Source organism: Molossus molossus, unplaced genomic scaffold (assembly GCF_014108415.1).
Source record: "Molossus molossus isolate mMolMol1 unplaced genomic scaffold, mMolMol1.p scaffold_m16_p_3, whole genome shotgun sequence".
NCBI classification, from domain to species: domain Eukaryota; kingdom Metazoa; phylum Chordata; class Mammalia; order Chiroptera; family Molossidae; genus Molossus; species Molossus molossus.
This window is the reverse complement of record NW_023425366.1, coordinates 69,865,428-69,888,426: the sequence shown is the minus strand read 5'-3', so window position 1 is coordinate 69,888,426 and position 22,999 is coordinate 69,865,428. Positions and strand designations below refer to the sequence as shown.

The 22,999-nt window shown below is 36.4% G+C and overlaps 1 protein-coding gene across 4 annotated transcripts in view; it reads left to right on the top strand.

Moving 5' to 3' along the window:
- Nucleotides 1-22,999, top strand: part of CHD1 (chromodomain helicase DNA binding protein 1) — an 84,810-nt gene that overhangs the window by 9,283 nt on the left and 52,528 nt on the right. For 3 of the 4 annotated variants that reach the window (XM_036280844.1, XM_036280840.1, XM_036280841.1), the window contains 3 exons: nt 16,076-16,277; nt 17,112-17,231; nt 20,180-20,244. In XM_036280844.1, coding sequence (XP_036136737.1) covers nt 16,076-16,277; nt 17,112-17,231; nt 20,180-20,244 — 387 coding nt within the window. Of the gene's footprint in view, nt 1-16,075; nt 16,304-17,111; nt 17,232-20,179; nt 20,245-22,999 lie in introns of those variants that run through there. The other variant, XM_036280843.1, reaches the window with a different exon arrangement.

Genomic DNA, 22,999 nt, shown 5'->3' with positions numbered 1-22,999 from the left:
CCAAACTCGGGTCTCTCTGGACTGCAGTCTTGCCTTGTTTGAAGAAATATTATTATGATCTAGAAGTGATAATGGAATAGCTGGTTTAAATACACAATCAAGAAAGTTAGTATATTGAAATTTATGGGGCCATATAGGTATGCAGGTGAGGTGAAGGAAAATGGAATTGGGCTCATTACTGGAGTAATGTAATGGGCTATATGAGAAGTTTTCATGGAACTCTTTAACTTTTGTAATCTTGAGAATTATGTAGTTTGTAAAGAAAGAAAGAACAAATGATATGAAGAAGAGGAAGGTTTTAACAGACAGAGGCAATAGTTCCCCAATAAAGAAATACAAGTTCCCTAATGAAGTAAATGTGTTGGACATCCTAGCTTTGCAGTTCTTTACCCTGAGGGTTTATTCATTATTTTGCTGAAGCATTTGTGTGGTTTAGTCCCAGGTTGAGAAAGAAGGAAAAAGGAAGCACAGCTGAATAAATGCTGCATGTATTGAGAGAGACCCTTAGGAGTGTATTACCCATGTGAATGGACTGATCAGAACCACTGGTGTTAGGGAAAGACTTTAGGAATCTATTGTTCCAGAATCAAGTTTTTCTGTATGAATGAGAACATTACTATTTATATTTAAGAGTGTATTTGTCACTGTGATTTGAGGTGACTGCTTAGTCAAAAAGTCACTTTTCAGTAAATGTTAAACTACATTTGAAAGTTTCTTTAGTGTGGATAGATGAGATCTAGTTATCATTGAGATTAAAATACAGAAGACAAAGTTCTGACTAAACTATACTGACTTCTGGGATCCAATATCTATAGTATCTCTTAGAGTTGAGGCATAAGGCACAAAAATAGTGAGGAGCTTTTTTTCTTAATGAAAACCATTCCCATTAACTATTTTACATCTCTCCTGTTGCTGCTTTCATAAATACATTTCTATGTCTTCAGATAGTTAATTAACTTAGATCAATGATTTTCAACCTGTTTGGTTTTATGGCACCTATAAACTAATTACTAAAATTCTGCAGTACATCAAAAAATACATATTTTGCCGATCTGACAAAAGTATAATTTTGATTCATTTATACGGGACAGCTGTTGTTGTGTTGGCTGTTGTCATTTTTTAATTTGACAATCTAAGGGAAAAGAGGTAATTTCTCCCTGACTAAATAGATATTTTGCATGTTTTAAAAATTCTTGAGGCACAGTGGTTGAAAATTGCCGATTTAGGTGATTGAGCAACTACTAAGTCGTAGATATCCTGAAATGCTAAAATTTGAGATTCTTTTCTTTAAAAAAAACTTTTTTTAATCCTCAGTGGAAGTTATTTTTCCATTGATTATTAGGTAGGGTGGAAGGGAGGGAGAGAGGGTGGGAGACAGAGAGAGAAAGAGAGAGAGAGAGAGATGGAGACCACACGAGAAAGAGGTATTGACTGGTTTCCTCTGGAACAACTCTGACCAGGGCCTGGGATCAAACCTGCAACCCAGGTACGTGCCCTTGACCAGGAATCAAACCTGTGACCCATAGGACCATGGCCTGACACTCTAAGCTCCAAACTGGCCAGGGCTCTTTTTTAAAATTTATAATCAAGAAAGAGACCTAAGCCTTAAATATTGTAGTATCAGGTAGATATGCTAAGTATAGAGATACAATCCATAGCAATTCAAATGTAGAAGATATAGAAGTTTGATTATAAGACAGATGGTTAATTTCTGCATCAAGCCCAATATCACAATGAAGTTTAAAATTTTTTCTTTGAGAGAGCATTTAAAACCCTGGTAATCTTAAATTAGGTGTGTGTTAAAAGTTCAGTCAGTGTGGCTTTTATAAGGTGAGGAATTGACAGGCTTAGGCAAAAAACACTTTTTATACCAAGGAAAAGTGATTTTAAAAGGCAATAAATACTGTGCTGAAGAATTTATGCGTAAAGAAATTGGGCCATTGGAGAAGAGGGGAGTTATAGTCTAAATTTCCTCAAGGAAGACTGTTATTGTTTTGTGCTTGAGGTTGATTATATTATTATAGCCATTTGATACAGCTGTTGCAATATTCCCAGTTCTGAATTTTGAATTCATTAATAAAAGGAAGTTTGATCCAAAAGGAAATTTTATAAGAAGTGCAACTAGCTGTACACAAGTACTAAAAAAATTAATCAAGGTGTATAGTATTACCGAAATAAGCTACTACACTCTAGGCCAATCCTTTGATTGGTAATTTAGAATACTAAAAGGAACTGTTGTATTTGTTCAGTACCTAAAAGCAGTGGCATTAGCTAGTTTTCAGAACCATACAGGCGGATACTTTCCAGATTTTTCTCCAATTTTTTTTTTTTTTAATCCTCACCCTAGGACATTTTTGCATTTATCTCCAGACAGAGTGGGAGGGAGAGGGGGGAAGAGAGAGAGAAACATCGATGTGAGAGAGACACATTGACTGGCTGCCACCCACATGACCCCAATCGGGGCCGTGGGACAAACTGCAACCAAGGGATGTGCCCTTAGCGAGAACTGAACCCAGGTCTCTCTGATCCGCGGGCTGATGCTCTAACCACTGGGCCAAACCAGCCAGGGCCAAAATTTTTAATAGTTATTTAATAGTTTGTAGTAAAAGATAAAATGGATAATGCCCTGGCAGGTTTGGCTCAGCAGTTAGAGCATTGGCCCGTGGACCAAAGATTCTCAGGTTCGTTTCTGGTCAAGGGCACGTACCTCGGTTGTGGTTCAGTCCCCAGCCCTGGTTGAGGCCCTGCGGAAGGCAGCAGGTCGATGGGTCTCTCTCACATCGATGTTTCTCTCTACCTCCCTCTCTCTCCATTTCTCCCTCCCACTCTATCTGAAGATAAATGGAAAAAAACGAACCTCGGGTGAGGATTAAAAAATAAAAAAGATAAAATGGATAACAAATTTTAATACAATACAATTTTATAGAATTTAAATGTAGTCTGATCTTGGTCATCATTAGCTAGCTGAATCCTTATTTTCTAAATGAACTCTCATGTGCATATGGGCTAATATATTTTAAATAGTGAGTTACATTACAACATCTTAGAACATTGGTTCTCAACCTGTGGGCCGTGACCCCTTTGGGGGTCGAACAACCCTTTCACAGTGGAAAACACATATTTCCAATGGTCTTAGGAACCGAGACACTGCTCCTCTATCCATCTTCAGGGGGGTCCCTCCACATGCAGATACGCCCACATACAACATGAGGAACTGTATTAAAGGGTCGCGGCATTAGGAAGGTTGAGAACCACTGCATTAGAGGATCATGATCAGAAACTTTTAAGTGAAATAAATAATGTAAACTAGAGTAGAAAATGCAGTGTTATAAAGTATTATTTTCTTTTCTTTTTTTTTTATCCTCACTCGAGGACATTTTCCCATTTTTTGTTCAGATAGAGCGGGAGGGAGAGAGAGGAAGAGAGAGAGAGAGAAACATCGATGTGAAGGGACACATCGAGTGGCTGCCACCCACACGACCAACCAGGGCCGGGGACAAACTGCAACCGAGGTACGTGCCCTTAGCGGGAACCGAACCCGGGTCTCTCTGTACCGCAGGCCGACGCTCCAACCGCTGAGCCAAACCGGCCAGGGCAAAGTATTATTTTCAACAAACTTTTATTATATTTACATGTGCACATGCGAGTGTACCTCATCATGATATAAAATGTATGTGTTATATAAGTCATGGTCCAAAAATGTTTGAAAACCTTTGCCTTTGGCCACTAACTCATTTTTTAAAATTGTAATTATTTACTCAATCCCTATTAATCTCCATATTGTTTTTCTAGTTCTGTTAAAGTGGATAATGGTCTATAAAAATAACTAAAATAAAGGCCCTGACTTAATGAATTCCAGGATGTAGTTAGAAGAGTGGTACAGGTATAAAAATAATTGTAATATGACGGGATTATTAATATTAATAACATTAACAAAATATCATGAACACATGGGATAGAACAGTGACCTATGTGCCTGGAAAATTGGAGAACATTCTATGCAAGATATGATATTTTTGATTAATCGTAAAGATTAGGAAATTTTATCAGTTTCTGAGAGGAAATGTTCTACACTATCAGTACTGAGTTCTAAAGTCACTACCTTCATAAATCCTTGCTCCTGATTCATTTCCCTCAACTCTAGTTCCTCAGTTAGGAATTGATTCATCTTTATATCATTGATTCTCATGAGTTTTACTTTTCCTCTGGCATTTTGTTCCTACTATATATATATATATATATATATTTTTATCCTCACCCGAGGACATTTTTTTATTTTTTGTTCGGATAGAGCAGGGGAGGGAGAGAGAGAGAGAGAGAAACATCGACATGAAAGGGACACATCGAGTGGCTGCCACCCACACGACCTAACCAGGGCCGGGAACAAACTGCAACTGAGATACATGCCCTTAGCGGGAACTGAACCTGAGTTTCTCTGGACCACAGGCCGACGCTCTAACCACTGAACCAAACCGGCCAGGGCTGTTCCTACTATAGAAACTCTTGTGCAATACTTGTTTAGTTCAAGAAATGAGCAAATGAATTCAAATTATATATGCACAAAACCTATTCTTTCAAAAATGTTTATTGCACAGAAATTATTTTAGTGTATTGAAGAACTGTATACTTCAGACCTCAAAACACTGGGGCTCAAATGCAATTTGTCACTTTCAGGGAAGTGAGTGAGCTCTGACCGAGCTCTGCAGGTACTCTGGTAGTGAGACAGCTTTGTTATCTTTAACATATGGTTCTATTGGTCCAGTGGATGCCATTTTCAGCCAGCAGGTAAAAGATAGGAATATGGGGGATTTAAGGCAAGCCACTTTATCCTGAAGGTTATGACATTGAAATTCCACATCACTTCCATTGGTCAAATCTTGTTTACATGGCCGTATATAACTAGCAGAGGTCCTGGGAAATGTAATCTATACCTGGATGGACATGTACCACTGAAAACTGAAGAGTCAGTTTTGTGATAGTAAAAAGCAAAAACAAAATGGATACTGGGTGAGTGGGGAGAGGCAAGTAGGCAACATTTATATGGCACAAATACAAAGGAATGCTATTTCAAAATAAATCAATCTTATCCTAAAAATTAGGGATTTTCATTTTTTGAATTTTCTTTCCATTCATATATACTCATAATTTGTACACTTATAGTATTGGTATTTATTTTCTTACTTTAGCTTTCTCTGAGTCTCAGTTTGTTTATTGTTTGAAAAGGAAAGAATTAAAGAGAACCCAATGTCTGGCACATGGCACCAGTTAGTAATTACTATTTCTTTTTATATTAAAAATTTTGACTTGAAATTTTAGTATATCTACTTGTTTTATTCATAGACATTTTATATATTTATACTTATGACAGTCTAAAACAACACCTAAACCAAACTTTGATACAATTCTGATCTTGAACTCAGGAAAAGATGTTTTTTTATTTCTAATAGCTATCAATATTGAACACCCTATATTTCAGACACTATGCTTTACATCTTTTAATCTTCACAGTTAATCCTTAAGTATGTTTATTATTTCCATGTGGCAGAAACCTGAGACTCATAAAATGGGTGTACAGATATAAATATAATTACAATGAGAAGAAAGGGCTATAAAGATAGGAAGAAATAAATCAGGGTTGAACTTCAGAACACCGTCCAGCCGGTGTTGCTCAGTGGTTGAGTGTCACCCATGCACCAAGAGGTTGCCGATTTGATTCCAGGTCAGGACACATGCCCTGGTTGTGGGCCAATCCCCAGTTGGGGGCATGCAGGAGGCAGCCGATCAGTGTTCTCTCTCATCAATGTTTCTATCTCTCTCACTCACTTCCTCTCTCTCTAAGATCAATAAAGGGGGGGAAATCTATTTTTGAACTTCAGAACACCATCAAGATAGTCCTAAATTTCCCCAGTAGTGTCTGCTAAAAAAGTTCTTTCAAAAAATTCCTCAAGAACTGCTTTTGAATGGCATTGACTCTTCAGTAGTTAAGGGGGAAGGGAGCAAGGCATAAAATAAAGTGAGAGTGCAATATACTTGTTTTTACAATAGTAAATACAGTTCTTTGTGCATGTATTAGTGAGTGTATTTGTCAAGAACACAGTCCTGGTCCTCTATATAATATTTCTGTAGAAAATCAGTTTACTTTCTATTAATGTATGCTATAGCATTCATCTTCCTCCTACCCAGTCTTAATCCGTCTATCCTTTAAAAAAAAAAAAATAGAATATATTCAGGAAATGGCATAAACTAGAAGGAAAATTTTTATGTCCTAGAGACAGAAGAAGTAATAAATGGATACATTATTTAATAGAATTAAAATGAGAAATCATTGATCTAAGCCTTTGATACAGGTAGTTTAATTTACATGTGTTTAAATGTGCAGTCTTTTTCTTTTCTTTAGTGCTACTGGTTTGAGATGTCTTTTCTTTATTCCTCAGTACTTTTATACTCACTCCAATATTACTTTCTTGACTTTTTAAAATCTGATTTGAGATTTATTAGTTTTTTTCTGTTGGTGATCTGGTGGTAAGGAAAGCAACTGTCCATTGCTACCATTTTCTTAGAAGGTCATTTCTTATTTTATTTATTCTTTCTTTTTGTTCCATTGCAGTCTGGTTTCAAATTTCTGTGATAAAAAAGCAAAGAGTACTTGTCATATAGAAGAATTTTTGTTTATTAACTTGCGAATACATCGTTCTCATGTATCCAGCACAGTTTTCCTTCGTTCAAAGGACTGATTTGAGTGGAGAGTTGGGTAGAGAAAAGGGAGATTGCTATTCCATCATATTCTGGGCTGAATTAATATATAATATAGACTCATTCCTACCTACCAACACATGAAAATGCTAAATAAAATAGAGCAAAGGGAAAAATATAGGTGCATTGCTGAACTTCAGAGAAAACTTTTCACTTGTCAGGAACAAAAGAGAACTCAAAGAGCAGTAAGGAGCAGTAAGCTCGGAGCAAATAGGAGAGCATGGGGGATATTTGGAGGCCCTCAGAACAGGAGGTTGGGGTTGGGAGTGGGATTAAGTATTTGACTACGGAACTAAGTCCCCTTAAAGTTGGGATCCTGGAAGGGTTGCCTTCTCTGCAGAGGGTTTAGAAAAACACCCTGTATATGTTTTTAAAGACATTTTGTTGTTGTTGTGAGGATTAAATGGTACAGTATGAAAATATTCTGGAGGCTGTGAAGAGCTACTTTAAATTTTGTCTTAATTGATGTATAAATGAGAGAAAGCGCCAAGGCATATAATATGAATGAAGCTGTCCAGGCACAAGACAGTGGGGAAAAGGGTGTGGGGACTACAGGTGAATTGGAGATCATATGCTTCACTGACAGGAACCAATGACACAGGCAATTGTGATGATGTGGGAAGTAGGCTCAGTGTTTCCAGATTTCTGATTATTTAAAAGAAGCTTCTTAAAATTATTATGTCCCAAACAATTTAAATTAGATAGATGACTTGGAAGAAGAAAAGTAGAGACAGAAACCAGGAGGAAAGAACAAGAACGTTTATGTGAAATACTTAGGCTTATGGTGTTTTTGAATAAAAAGCAAATAGTAAGTAGTATTATGTGTATTTTCAGAGTCTGTCAGGTAAAGTTCTAGAAAGTAGGGATACTGTTAAGTAAAACACCCCTACATTCACACTAGCTTCTGTTTAGTGCATACTAAGTGCCAGGCATCCTGCTAGGTGTCTTATATAGTCTAGGAGCGGAGGTCTTAGAAAAAGTTCAATTTTAGAAGTGAAGAAAGAGTCAAGTTGGGAGTACGAGTGAAGAAGTTGGGGTGGGGATTAACAAGCTTTCCAGGTATGGAGAATTGTTTTATACCAAGGCTGTTAGATGAGAAAACTTGACTAATTCAAGAGCTGAAAGCAGTCAGTGAGTGAGGCTAGGGTGCAGAATAGAGATAGGGGAGTAGTTTTAAGATGAAATTGGAGAGGTAGGCAGAGATCAGCTATTAGCCATTTTATCCTAAAAACAAAGGTAAGCCATTAAAACCCTCAAGATCAGCCTTAGGGCTGCTGGCTTCACCACATATAGAATGGGGCCTAGGCATATGCAGTTAAAAAATTGGAGAGGGATGGATGGGGTTTTCTTGATGTTGGTTTACATCTTGAAAAGCATTTCTCTAATCCATAGATATAGAATCATAACATTTTATATGGAACTTATAAGGAACGAAACAATTAATGACAGCTGTACTATAAAGCACCTAAAAAACTAACTTGAAAAAAACAATTTAAAAATGTATTACTTGTCTTGTTGAACAGGATATTAATTTTTTTCTGGTCATTCAAGTTATTAACAACATTGGCTTATAAAAACCATGGGAATAAAGGATAAAAATATTGGCTCTATACTGTAAGAACCCATGTAGATGTAAACTTCGAGCACTTTTGCCATCGTGTTCTTCTGTCAGCTGCAGACTTTAAAGACAAGTCAGAAGGGCAAAAATGGGAGTATCTCCTAGCTTAGTCATCCCTCACTGAATAGTCTTCTAGGATGTACAATTTGATATTTATGCTTATACCTTATTTGAACTTAAGCTAATAGCACACCTAGTTACAGGGAGATTGTGCTGTACATTCTTTCATATTGGTTGACCATAACATTGAAATTTCTGTTGCTAAGGAAAAGATGACATGCTGAATTAGGCAACTAGCAGTTTCTAAGGCAGCTGTTATATATAATTGGTCTTCGATTTCCCTTCCTTAATATTTTTACCTTTCCAGGTCGCTTAAGGAAAAGCTTTGTGCAGTTTTTATACTTTATCTGTGTATTTTGACCATTTTATTGACAGTATAGTAGATACTTTTATTTTTCATGCCACTGAATGTTCGTTTACTTGCCTGCTTTCATAACTTGACTTTGTGGCTTTTAACTTTTCTTCTCTTTGTTTACCTGTTATTAGCTGTAAATGAGATTTCACAATATTGAAAGTTAATGACAAAAGCTTGTGGTATTGGAAAATTATTTTATTAACATTTATTTTGAATTAATTTTTAATTTCAGAAAAGTTGCAAGAATAAGAACTTTTTTTCCTTTAAAAATTTTTTTATTGATTTTAGAGAGAGAGGAAGGGAAAGGAAGGGAGAGATAGAAACATCAATGAGAGAGAACATTGGCCACTTCCTGCATGCCCCTCACTGAGGATCGGGCCTACAACCTGGGCATGTGCCCTGACCTCTGGGAATCAGACCGGTGACCTCTTGGTGCATGGGTTGGTGCTCAACCATTGAGCCACGCTGGCCGGGCCCAAGAACTTTTTTATATACCTTTTGCCCATATTCACTAATTTTTAGATTCTGCTATATTTTTCTGTTATTCTTTCTATATATATTTAATATATATGCTATATATGTGATATTTTTTCTGAGTTGTTTTAGAGTAGGTTGCAGAAATCATGCCCCTTTATACATTAATGTTTCAATATATATTTTCTAAGAACAAAGATATTCCCTTACATAAGCCCTGTATAGTTATTAAATTCAGGAAAATTTACATTGATACATCATGTGTCCAGTCTGTATTCCAGTTTGGTCAGTCATCTCAGTCATCTTTCAGTATAAGGTCCAGTCTAAGATTACATATTGCATTTGTTGTCATGTCTTTTTAATCTTTAAAAGTTTCTTTGATCTGCAACAGTTCCTCTTTCTTTGTCTCTCATTATATTAGTCATTTTATAGTCTGTATTTCTCAGTTTGGGTTTGTTTTGTGTTCATTTATGATTAGATCCAAGTTATATATTTCCCTACTCTATGCTTCCTGGCTGGAATACTGTGAGAGTGATGATATGTCTTTCTCAAAGGTATATCTGGAGGCTCCTATTGTCTGTCTTTATTATCGATACTAGTTTTGATCACTAGGACAAGGTGGTGTCTGTTTTTTTTCACTGTAGTTTCTAATTTACCCATTACATCTAATAAGCAATTGCTGAGAAGATACTTTGAGACTATGTAAATATCTTACTCATGAAACTCTCTTAGATTTAGCTTTTTGAGGGGGAGAGTGGTTAATCCTCACCTGAGGATATTTATCCATTGATTTTTAGAGAGTGGGAGGGGGAGAGAGGAGAGAAAGAGAAACATGGATGGTTGCTTCCCTCACGACCCACACCGGGCCCAGGGATTGAACCTGCAACCCAGGTACGTGCCCTTGATCAGAATTGAACCCACAACCCTTTGGGGCCAAACTGGCCAGGGCAGATTTAGTATTTCTTGCTGATTTTTGCCTGAACCAGTATTTTCTATGATAATTGCAAACTGGTAATTTTCTTTTTAAATAACTTTTTAATATGTTTTTATTGATTTTTTTTTTTTTTTTTGAGAGAGGAAGAGAGAGAGAGAAATAGAAACATTTATGAAAGATGTTCACATTTATCATTTGGCATTCAGAGCTCTATAAGAGTCCTCCTCGTCTGTCTACTGACCTATCTACCACCCAACTACTTGTCATCGTAATGGACTTGAGAAATCCTAATATATTTGCTAGGTAGTAATCCTGTGCTGTCTGTTCTGGTGCTGAAATCTGATTTGGCTAATGGAAACCCCTTCAAGATGGCTCCTATGCCCTGTTTTTGTTTTTTCCTATGTCCTTTTGACATGCCCCACCTTTTTTTTTTTAAGTATTTTGTTCTTTGGCACAGCAATCTTGTTTAGGTTCATCTTGCACCTTCCCTGTCCCAGTCTGAATCTGCCATTTCTCAAAGGACTTCTAGTTTATTTAAGTGTGGAATAGTATATAAAAATCAAGATCTGGGTACCAAAGTGATTATAAATTTAAAACTTCAAAGGGATATATTTATATTTGTTGATATGTTGATAAATAGCAAATCAAAAGATACACTACCATAAATACAAAAAAAGTATATGCAACCCCCCCTCCCCCGTTTTCGACGTCACTACTTGTAACACCAAAGAATTAGAAGCAAAACATGTTTATCTTTGAGGTACAAGTTGAAACTACAATATGGAGAATACGTAGATGCGTAAAGGAATGGGGAATATATCTGCTACTGTGAAATGATCTCTAAGAAACAATGTGTATATAGATGCTCCTCAATTTATGAAGGGTTTCATCCTGACAAACCCATTGTAAGTTGAAAATATCTTAGGTTGCAAATGTGTGTAATACACCTAACCTAGCTAACATCATAGCTTAGCCTAGTCTATCTTAACCATGCTCAGAACACTTACATTAGCCTACAGTTGTGCACTATCATCTCATTGTCACTGCCCAGCATCACGAGAGAGTATTGTACCACATATTGCTAGCCCAGGAAAAGATCAAAATTCAAATCAGTTTCTTCTGAATGCTTATCACTTTTGTAGTATTGTAAAGTTGAAAAAGTGTAAATTGAATGACTGTAAGTGGGTATCATCTGTAATATTTATATGAGTGTAAGTATGCTTGCTCATGAAAGGGTGTATGGACATTCTTATTCATAATTTGCTTATATTGAAAAATAAAAAGTTCTACGAATAATTACTAAACAAGAAGAGAGGGCATAGTATAGAGGAGACAGGATGGAAGCTGAACTTTGACTATAACTTTTGCAGCTCTTAAGTTGGATCCAAGTAAATAATAAACATTAAATAAAAGTGAATACAAAGGCAGTTTCTAAATATGAAAATAAAAATGCAAACGACCCTAATTAAACTAAGTGGCCATACAGAATTAAATTATTTCAGTTGACTTTATAACAATATGATTATGGGAGTAAGTTTTCCTGAAGGACAAAATGAATTGTAAAGAAATCTTAATATTTAATAATCATTTTTAGTAATAATGGTATTATTACTTATTTATTATGTTGTTATTGATTTTTTTTAGAGAGAGAGGAAGGGAGGGAGAGAGAAACATTGAAGTGAGAGAGTTACATCAGCTGCCTCCTGCTCGTCCTCTACTGGGGATCCAGCCTGCAACCCAGGCATGTGCCCTGACTGGGAATCGAACCAGAACAGAAAGTGAGGAGGCTGTCAAAGACTACTTGAGGTCTTGTCAGAAGGATTCTGGAACTAATAAAGGGTTTCCTGTTGAGCCAGGTCAGGTGGTCCAGTGGATTGAGCGTTGTCCTATGCACCAAGGGGTAACTCGTTTGGTTTCTGGTCAGGACAAGTGCCTGGGTTGCGGGCTCAGTTCTCCCCCCTCCCCCCATAGGGGTCATCCAAGAGGGAACCAATTGGTTTCTCTTTCTCTCTCTCTCTCTCTCTCTCTCTCTCTCTCTTCCTCTCTATCTAAATACAATAAAAACATATATAAATAATAAATATAAATAAAAGGGTTTCCTGTTGACTAAAGATGGGATAATTTGAAATCAGCAGTGATACTGACAGTGGATTAAAGCTCATCAAATTCATATCCATGAGTTTATAATGAAACTTGAAAACAAACTAAATTTATTAAGGTACTCATAAATGTGATAGTGGGTTTTCTTTTGTAAATTGAGAATGGTGAGGAAAAGAATGAAGTATTTTTAATAATCCACCATCTTATTACTGTTGTGCTAGTGAGATTTGATAAAATTCATATGAGTAACTTTTAAATGATATACAGATACTTATGTAAAACATAAGTGGTATTGGTTGTTATCAAAATATATAAAATGTTAGTGGGAGCTCAGAAATATTTCTTAGAGCTAAATTGTATTTGTCAGTTTTATACGAGAATGTGTGTCCATTTATATATGTAGCTTTGATTTGTTTATACTTACATCCATTCACCCGTCAAACATATTGAGCTCTTTCTTTAGTGAACAACATACAAAAGGCAACAAGTAAAAATCTAGAAACATGGTAGAATATCAAAGGTGTAGGATACCAAAAAAACAAAAACAAAAAACAAAGCTACAGTGATTATTATATGGTGTTTTAACCTTGTAGTATGTATAGATAGTAGTATGGATGGGATGCTTTGGGAGCTCTAGGAAAGGATATCTAATTCAATGTTGGGTTGAGAATAGAATCAGGAGATATTTGTTGGAGAAGTATCCACGAGGTAAGGCTCAAATAAGAATTATATAGTTGGGGTTAGGGGGTGGGAGTAATTGTGCAAAACAGAAAGTGGAAAGAGAAACTGGCTCTCAGAGAATTACAAGTAGTTTGCCACTGTTAGAACTAAGGGCTTAGGGCAGTGGTTCTCAGGCTCCCTTTGGGGGTGGAATGACCCTTTCACAGGGGTCGCCTAAGACATAACAGTAGCAAAATTACAGTTATGTAGTAGCAATGAAAATAATTTTATGTTTGGGGGTCACCACAATATGAGGAACTGTATTAAAGGGTCGTGGCATTAGGAAGGTTAAGAACCACTGGCTTAGGGGGAAGCTGGCAGAGACAAATTCCTGAAAGGCCTCAAAGATGTTTGAACTTCGTTAAAGAAACACTTTAGATTTATGAAAGAAAGTTAGGCCATGATCAGAATTTTATTCTAGAAAGAATATTTGCAGGATGGGCTGAAGTAGAGTTACTTTATTAGAAGGGGCTTTTCACCTATTTTAGCTAAAACTTTTGTTTGAATATAGATCTCCTCTCTACTTCCCCGAATCTGTGTATATATTTCTTTCAAATGTTTTGAATTAAAAAAAAAAGTAAGTTATGTAAATCATTGACATGGTTCAAAAACTGATGACTTATTTCAATTCATGTTTTCTCTTCTCTCTTTCCTCCTTCCCTCTCTAGGTAGAATTTTTAACTTACTTGTTGGTTTATGCTATCATTCTTGTTTTTTTTAAGGTATAAGCAAATGTGTATAAATGCTTTTTCCTTCTTGTACAAAGGAAGCAAAATATAAACATTCTTATATTTTTCTTAACTATATCCTGGAAATCATTCTGTGGCTGCATATAAGACATTCTTCACTTGCTCTTAATCCTATTAAGAATAACTAAATAATTTGTGCTTGTAATATCTAAGGTAAAGACATTCTAATTGTAAACCTATGCCATTAGAGTAGCCTAGATTCAGGCTATTTGCTTTTATCTCCAGCCAGAACTATGTTTTACCTAATAACAGAATGTTAACCAGCTTTCATCTTCAGGGGCTAATCAAGATATTAAGAATATAGGCCCATGGTTGCTCCCCAGATTCAATCATTCATTCATCTACTTTTCAAATATTTGTTGAGTAGCCACCTGCAAAAGGTTAACTCTGGTAGATACTCTGAAAAAAAAAATAAACAGTACCCTTAAGAAGCTTACAAGCAATTAAAGTGATACCCCTTCTGTCCATTCTTTCCTAAAGAATTCGTTCAACCATGCTTTTTTCTAAATGTTCTGCTTTTATTGTACCAAATTTGGTTGTATTTTCAGTGCTCCCCATACACCTGGATCCACTATCTTAAATATAGCACAGAATGGTATTTATTGATTGATACGACCATCTCTCCATACCAGGCTAGAAATTCTCTTAATGGTAAAGGATGGTCTCGTCTCAGTCTTTCCAGTGCCTAACGTAGTTCTCAATTAAATTTATTGAATAAATAGATTTCTCTTAACCTTGCAGGTTAAAGGAGAAATGAAATTGTGTGTAAGGAAAACTATCTTTTCTAATATTCTTGCTGAAGTTTCTCTCAAGGGACCCAAGTAAAATAGGGCAAGTTTTTTGCGTTTTTTTTGGTTCTTTACTTAATTAAAAGGTACTATGCTGTTTTTGGACCTCAGAACCAACCATATGACCAGAGCGTAGAAATTGTGGCAGAAATGATTTTTAGATCATAGCCGTTAGGAAGCAAATTTTTGTTTACGGTTTCTATGAAGAAAAATTACTTTATTACATTTCCACTTTAAAAGTATTTATATATTTGCATTTTAATTTATATCTCACTTTTGGAATCAATGCAGACTTTTATGTCGGTGGTTTTTTTTTAAATTTATTTTTTATCTATTAATTTGTTAAAGATGTTTCTCATTTTTCCCCCATTGACACCCCCCACCTCCACCCATATGTCAGTGTTTTAACTATTAACTTCTTGCTCTTGGAAAGGAGAAATTACTTTTATGAAGGTATTACTTTTTTCTTTTTGGTTTCTGTTAGCCTTTATTTGAGAAAATTTACACAAAAATCCCCATCCAACACAAGTGAATCAGTCTAAATTCCACATGCTTCTTTCCATTAACAAACAGAAAAATGGCTTATGACAGGAGTTTATGATAATGGTATAACAAAACTTAAACTTCCTCATTCAAAAAATTACTTTTGTTACTGAAATATATTTTCATAGAGTAATACCTCCATCTGGTGGTTTTTCTGAGAATTACAGTAGAAGACATGCAGCATGAGTTTTTCTATATGTAAATAAACATTACCTATTGTTTCTCATAAAGCCAGATGAAATTACATCGAAGACTGTCTACCGTGTGTGTCAAAAATTTTGTCTCTAGTTTTCAACAATTCAAATGTGAACACCAAATGTGAACAAATGGAGAAAATGATAGTTTCTCAATGAACTACTGCTTTTACATTTGTGTGTATAGAGATTAGAAAAGATTGTGAGAATATGCTATTTTAGATTTACTGCCATGGAATCATGGCAGTCAATGATTTACTCAGGCAATTACTGATTTTATTTTTTTAGTGCATTGTATTTTATCATAGCCTAATTATAATAAATCACATTTTCCTAAAATGATGACACATAGATGTAAGCTTGAAAACAAGTAGAAACTACAAGTAAATTTCCACCTGTTACTATGAGAATTTTCAACAGTTTTTTTAACCTTTTCTTCACAATCCCACTTGATATTTACTACAGCTAAATAGCCCTTTAAGGATATCCCTGTGGCTAAAACTTTTCTAGTTTATAGCCCAGTATTTTTTTACTTGTTAGAATACGCTGATTATCTTGGAGGAAGATTGTGATCTGATTGCTTATGTGTTGGCCAAAACTGTATAAAATCTGTTAACCATGTCAATTATTACTGTAGATTAACATTAATTCTTTTTTCTATTTGGCTATAGAAAGTTGAAATATGAAATGAATAAAGTTTCATGATTTGGAGCTTTTTGCTGACTTTTTAAGAAAGAAGAAATTCCTAATGAATTTTGTTTGAAATTTGTTCATTTTCAAATTGCAGCCAGTCAGATGATGATTCTGGGTCAGCTTCAGGCTCTGGATCTGGTTCAAGTTCTGGAAGCAGCAGTGATGGAAGCAGTAGCCAGTCAGGTAGCAGTGACTCTGACTCTGGATCTGAATCGGGCAGTCAATCGGAGTCTGAGTCAGACGCTTCCCGAGAGAACAAAGTTCAAGCAAAACCACCGAAAGTTGATGGAGCTGAGGTAATCAATAAAGTATCCAATGAAAGGTAGATTTATAACATTGATTTATAGCATTCTTAATCTAGCTTTTAGAAAACATTAATTTTAAAATTAAAATTTACTTTCAGTGATTCTCAGTTGTGGTCAAGACTTTGTGAGATTTGTTAATTCTACAGTGTCTGATCTCTACTCTCAAGATCTTCAGGGAGATACTTTATTGCTAGTAACGGGAGAACTCTGTTTCTTTGAAGATACCTGGTGGAACAGGCTAAGGGACATTCTGTTTGAAAAAGCTACTACAAGATTTAGTAAAACTTGTCTATACTTCATAATAGTACATTGTAGTATTACTTAGAGTGCCAGTCATAATAAGATGCTTGGACCAGAGTGCCAGTCTTAAAATGCTTGGACCAAAATATAAATCAACACATAGCCTTCTTCATGGAGAAAATATTGCTAACAACAACAGAAGTGCTTAGTAATGTACATAGTTGATTTACATTCTGACTTAAGCGCTTCTTGTTCACCTCACACCAGTTAAAAAGAATAGGCAACCACACTTTGAGTAACACTGGTGTCTCATATTACCACTTTGTTTTTGACAGTTATACTCATAAAACCAAATAACGTATTGATTAATTTTGTTTGTGAAGTTTGCATAAATTTGTTATATACAACTAAAGCTAAACATTTTATTTTAATTATATTGCACTGATATTATATTATATATAATATGATTAAGGAAGATAGTCTTAGCTTATTATTTAGAAGCAGTGAAAATGTTGGTATTTCAATAAAATAACTTTTAAATTTTTTCAAAACTTTACATTTCACTGGTTCATATTTCTGTTACAGTTTTGGAAATCCAGCCCTAGTATTCTGGCTGTTCAGAGATCTGCAATGCTCAAGAAGCAGCAGCAACAGCAACAACAACAACAACAACATCAAGCTTCGTCTAATAGTGGATCAGAAGAGGTGAGTTTTCATTATGCAAACTAATATTTTAAAAGTAGACATGCTTAGTCATTTAAATAAGTAGGTACTTAAGAAATTGTTAGAAGGATAGGAGATAACTGCATTAAATATGTGTATCAAGAGTCTTGAAATATAGATGTATTTTATCTAATAATTGTACTTTTAGAAATTAATCTAAGACAAGCAGTGGAAATTTGTGTGCATTTTTTGCTCATCAAAACAAAACTTTGAAAGAAACTAAATGTGAATACAGTTGACCCTTGCCACTTCACGCTTCGACTTTCGTGGCTTCACTCTGTCACGGTTTTTTTCAAATATATATATTCATTAAAAAGTTGATCAAGACAGTGAAAATGATACAGTGCGCACTCAGTTGTCTGAGTCAATTATATACCCCTGTATTAAATTAAAATGGAAATAACTGCCCTGGCTGGTTTGGCTCAGCGGTTAGAGCATCGGCCTGAGGTCTAGAGAGACTCGGGTTCGATTCCCACTAACGGCATATACCTCGGTTGCAGTTTGTCCCTGGCCCTGGTTGGGTCGTGCGGGAGGCAGCCACTCGATGTGTCCCTTTCACATTGATGTTTTTCTCTCTCTCTCTCCCTTTCTCTCCCTTCCACTCTATCTGAACAAAAAATGGAAAAATGTCCTCTAGTGAGGATAAAAATAAAATTACTGTACATATGGACTGTAGGCCTGTTTATTCAAGCACCCCAGGAATCCTTCAACGCCAGGTGCAACTGCTAGAGTCTGAAACAGTTTAACCACAATAAACGAGGGACGATTATACTAGGAAGACATACATATTCAAAGACATATATATGAACTTACACATATATGAATGAAGAGATAATATACTATTTAAATTGTTGTACAGAGTATTACTGGAATGCTGAACATATTTTTAAAAGAATAGGCTACAGCTGTAAATAGTGTAGTTCCTATGAGCACATATGCATGTGTGTTTAAAGAACTGTTTTAAAACCTGTCTAATGGGGTAGAAAAACATTAAAATTTGACATAACAACAATTAGGATTTCTTTTTGAGGCCATACTAGGCAATAATAATGGTCTCCATAGCTGATAGATTCATTTTTCAATTACAGTTGACATTCGATATTATATTAGTGTCAGGTGTGCAGTGTAGTGGATAGACAGTTACATAATGTACGAAGTGACCCCCCCCCCAAAAAAAACAAGTCTAGTACCCACCTGACACCATACATAGTAATGGCAATATTATTGACGATATTCTCTGTGCTGTACCTTACATCCCTGTGACTATTTTGTAACTGCCAATTTGGACTTCTTAATCCCATCACTCTTTTCTCTCACCCCTCTAGCCTCGCTTGCACCAGGCAGCCATTACTTCTCTGTATTTATGAGTTTTGTTTTGTTTTTTTTTTTCCTCACCCGAGGATATTTTTCCATTTTTTGTACAGATAGAGCGGGAGGGAGAGAGAGGAACAGAGAGAGAGAGAAACATCGATGTGAAGGGACACATCGAGTGGCTGCCACCCGCACGACCAACCAGGGCCGGGGACAAACTGCAACCGAAGTACGTGCCCTTAGCGGGAACCGAACCCGGGTCTCTCCGGACCGCAGGCCGACGCTCTAACCGCTGAGCCAAACCGGCCAGGGCTTTGTTTTTGTTTTCATTGTTCGTTTATTTAGTTTTTTTAGATTCTGCATATAAGTGGAATTCTCTGGTATTTGTCTTTCTCTATCTGACTTATTTCATTTAGCATGATACCTTCTAGGTCCATCTATGTTGTTGCAGACGGTAAGATTTCATTCTTTTTTATGGTTGAATAATATTCTATTTTATATATGTACCACATCTTTATCCAATTATCTGTCGATGGACACTTAGGTTCCTTCCATATTTTGGCTATTGAATATGAAATGTTCTTTTTTTGTCTCTTGTTATAGCCTTTATTTTTAAAGTCTATTTTGTCTGATGTAATTATTGTATCCCTGGCTTTTTAAAAATTTCCACTTGCATAAAATAGCTTCTTTTATCTCTTTAGATTTAGTCTGTGTGTGTCTTTCTATCTGAAGTGGGTCTCTTATAGGCAACATGTTAAGGGTTTTATTTTCTTCTCCATTCAGCAGCCCTATGTCTTTTGATTGGAGCATTTAATTCATTTTCATTTATAGTAATTACTGATAGGTATATGGTGATTGCCATTTTATTTATTTATTTTTAATTTATTTTTTGTTAATCCTCACCCGAGGATGTTTTTTTCCATTAATATTTAGAGAGTGGAAGGGGAGGGGAGACATTGATGTGAGAGAGACACATCGATTGGTTGCTTCTGACACGAGCCTTTACCGGGGCCAGGGATTGAACCTGCAACCTAGGTATGTGCCATTGACCAGTGATTGAACCCAACGCCCTTTGATATGTGGGCTGATGCTCTAATCATTGAGCAACACCAGCAAGGGCTTATTTATTTTTTTATCTATTTTTTCTTCTTAAACAATTCCCTTTAACATTTCTTGTAATACTGGTTTGGTAGCGATGAACTCCATAAGTGTTCTCTCTCTGTTGATTTTAAATGATAGCCTTGCTGAGTAGAGTAATCTTGGTTGTAAGTTCTTGCTTTCCATCATATTGAATATTTTATGTCTGCAAGGTTTCTGTTAAGAAATAAGCTGACAGTCTTATGGGAGCGTCCTTGTAAGTAACAGTGATAGATTTTAAAGTTTTGTACAAAATGCTGACATTGTGATATTTACCTAATTTTACCAGCTGTGTAATAAATTTGAATAAGAGTGTTATTGATCACTTTATATTACTAATAGTATAAATATAACAACATAAAAAAGGTTTAGTTACTGTTATTAGGAAAGTGAACTTTAAGTAGTGTGACAAGCAAAAATTTGATATGATGGTTAAATTGCAATCATTAATAACGTTAACTTTGTTTATTTTATTCCTACAGGATTCCTCTAGCAGTGAAGATTCTGATGATACATCGAGTGAAGTCAAAAGGAAAAAGCATAAAGAGTATGTCGTTTTGTTCAACTGATTACTTACTCTCATATCAAGAAAATCCTAATGATTCTGTATTTCTTCCTTTATTAGAAATTGATGCTAAAATGTGCTTTTGTAAATTCTTGGTTCATGGCATTTTATTAGGTTAATAATAACCTAATTCTTGAAATTTATCTTTGTGTGATGACTTAAGATTTTTTTTTCTTTATTTTGATTGTTGACACTATTACAGATGTTCCCATTCCCCCTCTTCCCTCCCTCCACCCAGCACCTACATCCATCAATGACAACTTTCTAATTCCATCATTTCTTATACAAGTAGTTGACTTTTTTACTGTAAGGGATTTTTCTTTCTGTTACAAAATGTTTTTAGTGTTTATGTATCTATACATACACATGCATTTCTTTCCTTTTTTTAAAAAATCTTGATTATTGAATGTATTACAGATATTCCTCATTTTCCCCCCATTGACCCCCTCTTTCCTACTCCCGCCCCCCTCCTGCCTTTTCCCACACTGTTGTCTATGTCCACTGGTTATGCATATATGCATATAAGTTCTTTGGTTTATCCCCCCACCCCTGTCCCCTTCCCTTTGAGGTTTACAGTCTAGCAACCAATTTGTACTTTTTTAATCCCTTCACCTTTTTTACCCATTCCCCCAACCCCCCTCCCATCTGGCAACCAACAAAATGTTCTCTGTATCTATGAGAATGTTTCTGTTCTGCCTGTTCATTTTGTTTGTAGATTCCATTGTCAATAGATATGTATTCATTGCTATTTTGTTTGTTGATATACTTTATCTTTTTCTTCAAAAAGACCCTTCAACATTTCATATAGTAACGGTTTGGTGGTGATGAACTCCTTTAACTTTACCTTGTCTGGGAAACTCTTTATATGACCATCTATTCTAAATGACAGCTTTGCAGGATAGAGTAATCTTGGTTGTAGGTTTTTGCTTTTCATCACTCTGAATATTTCTTGCCACTCCCTTCTGGCCTGCAAAGTTTCTTTTGAGAAATCAGCTGACAGTCTTATGGGGGCTCCCTTGTAGGTAACTAACTGCTTTTCTCTTGCTGCTTTTAAGATTCTCTCTTTGTCTTGAACCTTTTGCATTTTGATGATGATGTGTCTTGGTGTGGGCCTCTTGGGGTTCATCTTGTTTGGGACTCTCTGTGCTTCCTAGACTTGTATGTCTGTTTCCTTCACCAAGTTAGGGAAGTTTTCTGCCATTATTGTTTCAAATAGGTTTTCGATTTCTTGTTCTCTCTCTTCTCCTTCTGGCACCCCCAAGATGTGAATGTTGGCACGCTTGAAGTTGTCCCAGAGGCTCCTTACACTGTCCTCATTTTTTTTTTTTTTAGATGCTTTTTTCTTTTTGCTGTTCTGATTGTGCGTTTTTTGCTTCCTTATATTCCAAATTGATGGTTTGCTTCCTGGCTTTACCTACTCTACTATAGAATCTGTGTAAATTATTCTTTATTTTAGTTAATGCCTCCTTCATTTCTGACTGTGCATTCTTCATTTCTGACTGGTTCTTTTTTATGCTCTTGAGGCCCTCACTAAGTTCGCAGAGGTTCTCACTAAGTTCACTGAGCATCCTTATAGGCAGTATTTTGAACTCAGTATCTGTTAGGTTGCTTATCTCCATTTCACTTAGTTCTTTTCCTGGAGTTTTGTTCTGTTCTTTCATTTAGTACCTGTTTCTTTGTCTCCTCATTTTGGCTGCTTCCCTGTGTTTGTTTCTATGTATTACTTAATGAGAGGTATGAGGCTAGCTGAGACCAGATGCTGCTTGTTTGAAAGAATTTAGTAAAACCTGAAGCAGGATCCAAGACAGGCCAATCCTATGGTTAAGCAACTGGCAACAGCTTAGGTGGGCCTGAAATTTGGGTGGGGCGGGGCGGGACCTCAGGGAATCACCAGGGCGGGGCTACCAGTGTGAGCCAGGTTGCTGGAGTCCCAGATATGGTGGCTGTCTGTAGGCCTCGTGAGGGAAGGGCTAACCAAAGGAACAAAGACCTCTGACAGCACGCCTGTCCCGGAGAAAGCCCCTTCTCCAGCCCTCACTCCAGTGTGAAACAGCTCAGTTCTTCCCTGTATGTCTCTGGCGCCCCTGGAGCTGCCTCCCCTCCAAGCTTAGAGGGAGAGAGTCTGATAAGTCCGTATGTGGGCCCTTTAAGGAGCTGCCTGGGGCTCCAGCTATGTCAGCTTCCCTGAGCCTCAGTTCCCGCTGGTTTTTCCAGCCAGAAGTTATGGGGACTTCTCTTCCTGGCACTGGAACCCTGAGTGGGGCATCTGGTATGGGACAGGGACCCCTCAGTCCTCAACGGAGGACCTTCCCAGCTGAGGTGTCCTCCTGATTTTTATCCGCCACACATGGGAGTGGTACCAGACCGTCCGCCCCCGCCCCCGCCCCTCCTACCAGTCTTGATGTAGCTGCTTCTTTAATTTCGTAGTTGTAGGACTTCCATTCAGCTTGATTTCAGGCATTTTTGAATGATGGTTGTTCTGTAGTTTAGTTGTAACTTTGATGTGGTTGTGGGAGGATATGATACCGCGTTTACCTACGCCGCCATCTTGACTGGAAGTCATGACTTAAGATTTTTATGTCACTTGTTTATCTCTTATAACCCTTTTCCCTTATATATTTTTAAACTTCAGAGATCTGTTTATTCATAATGTCAGAATAAGGGATCAGTTGATGATGGATTTTGGGTGATTCTGTTAATTTATGTTAATAGTTATCCTTACTTTTCATCTGCACAT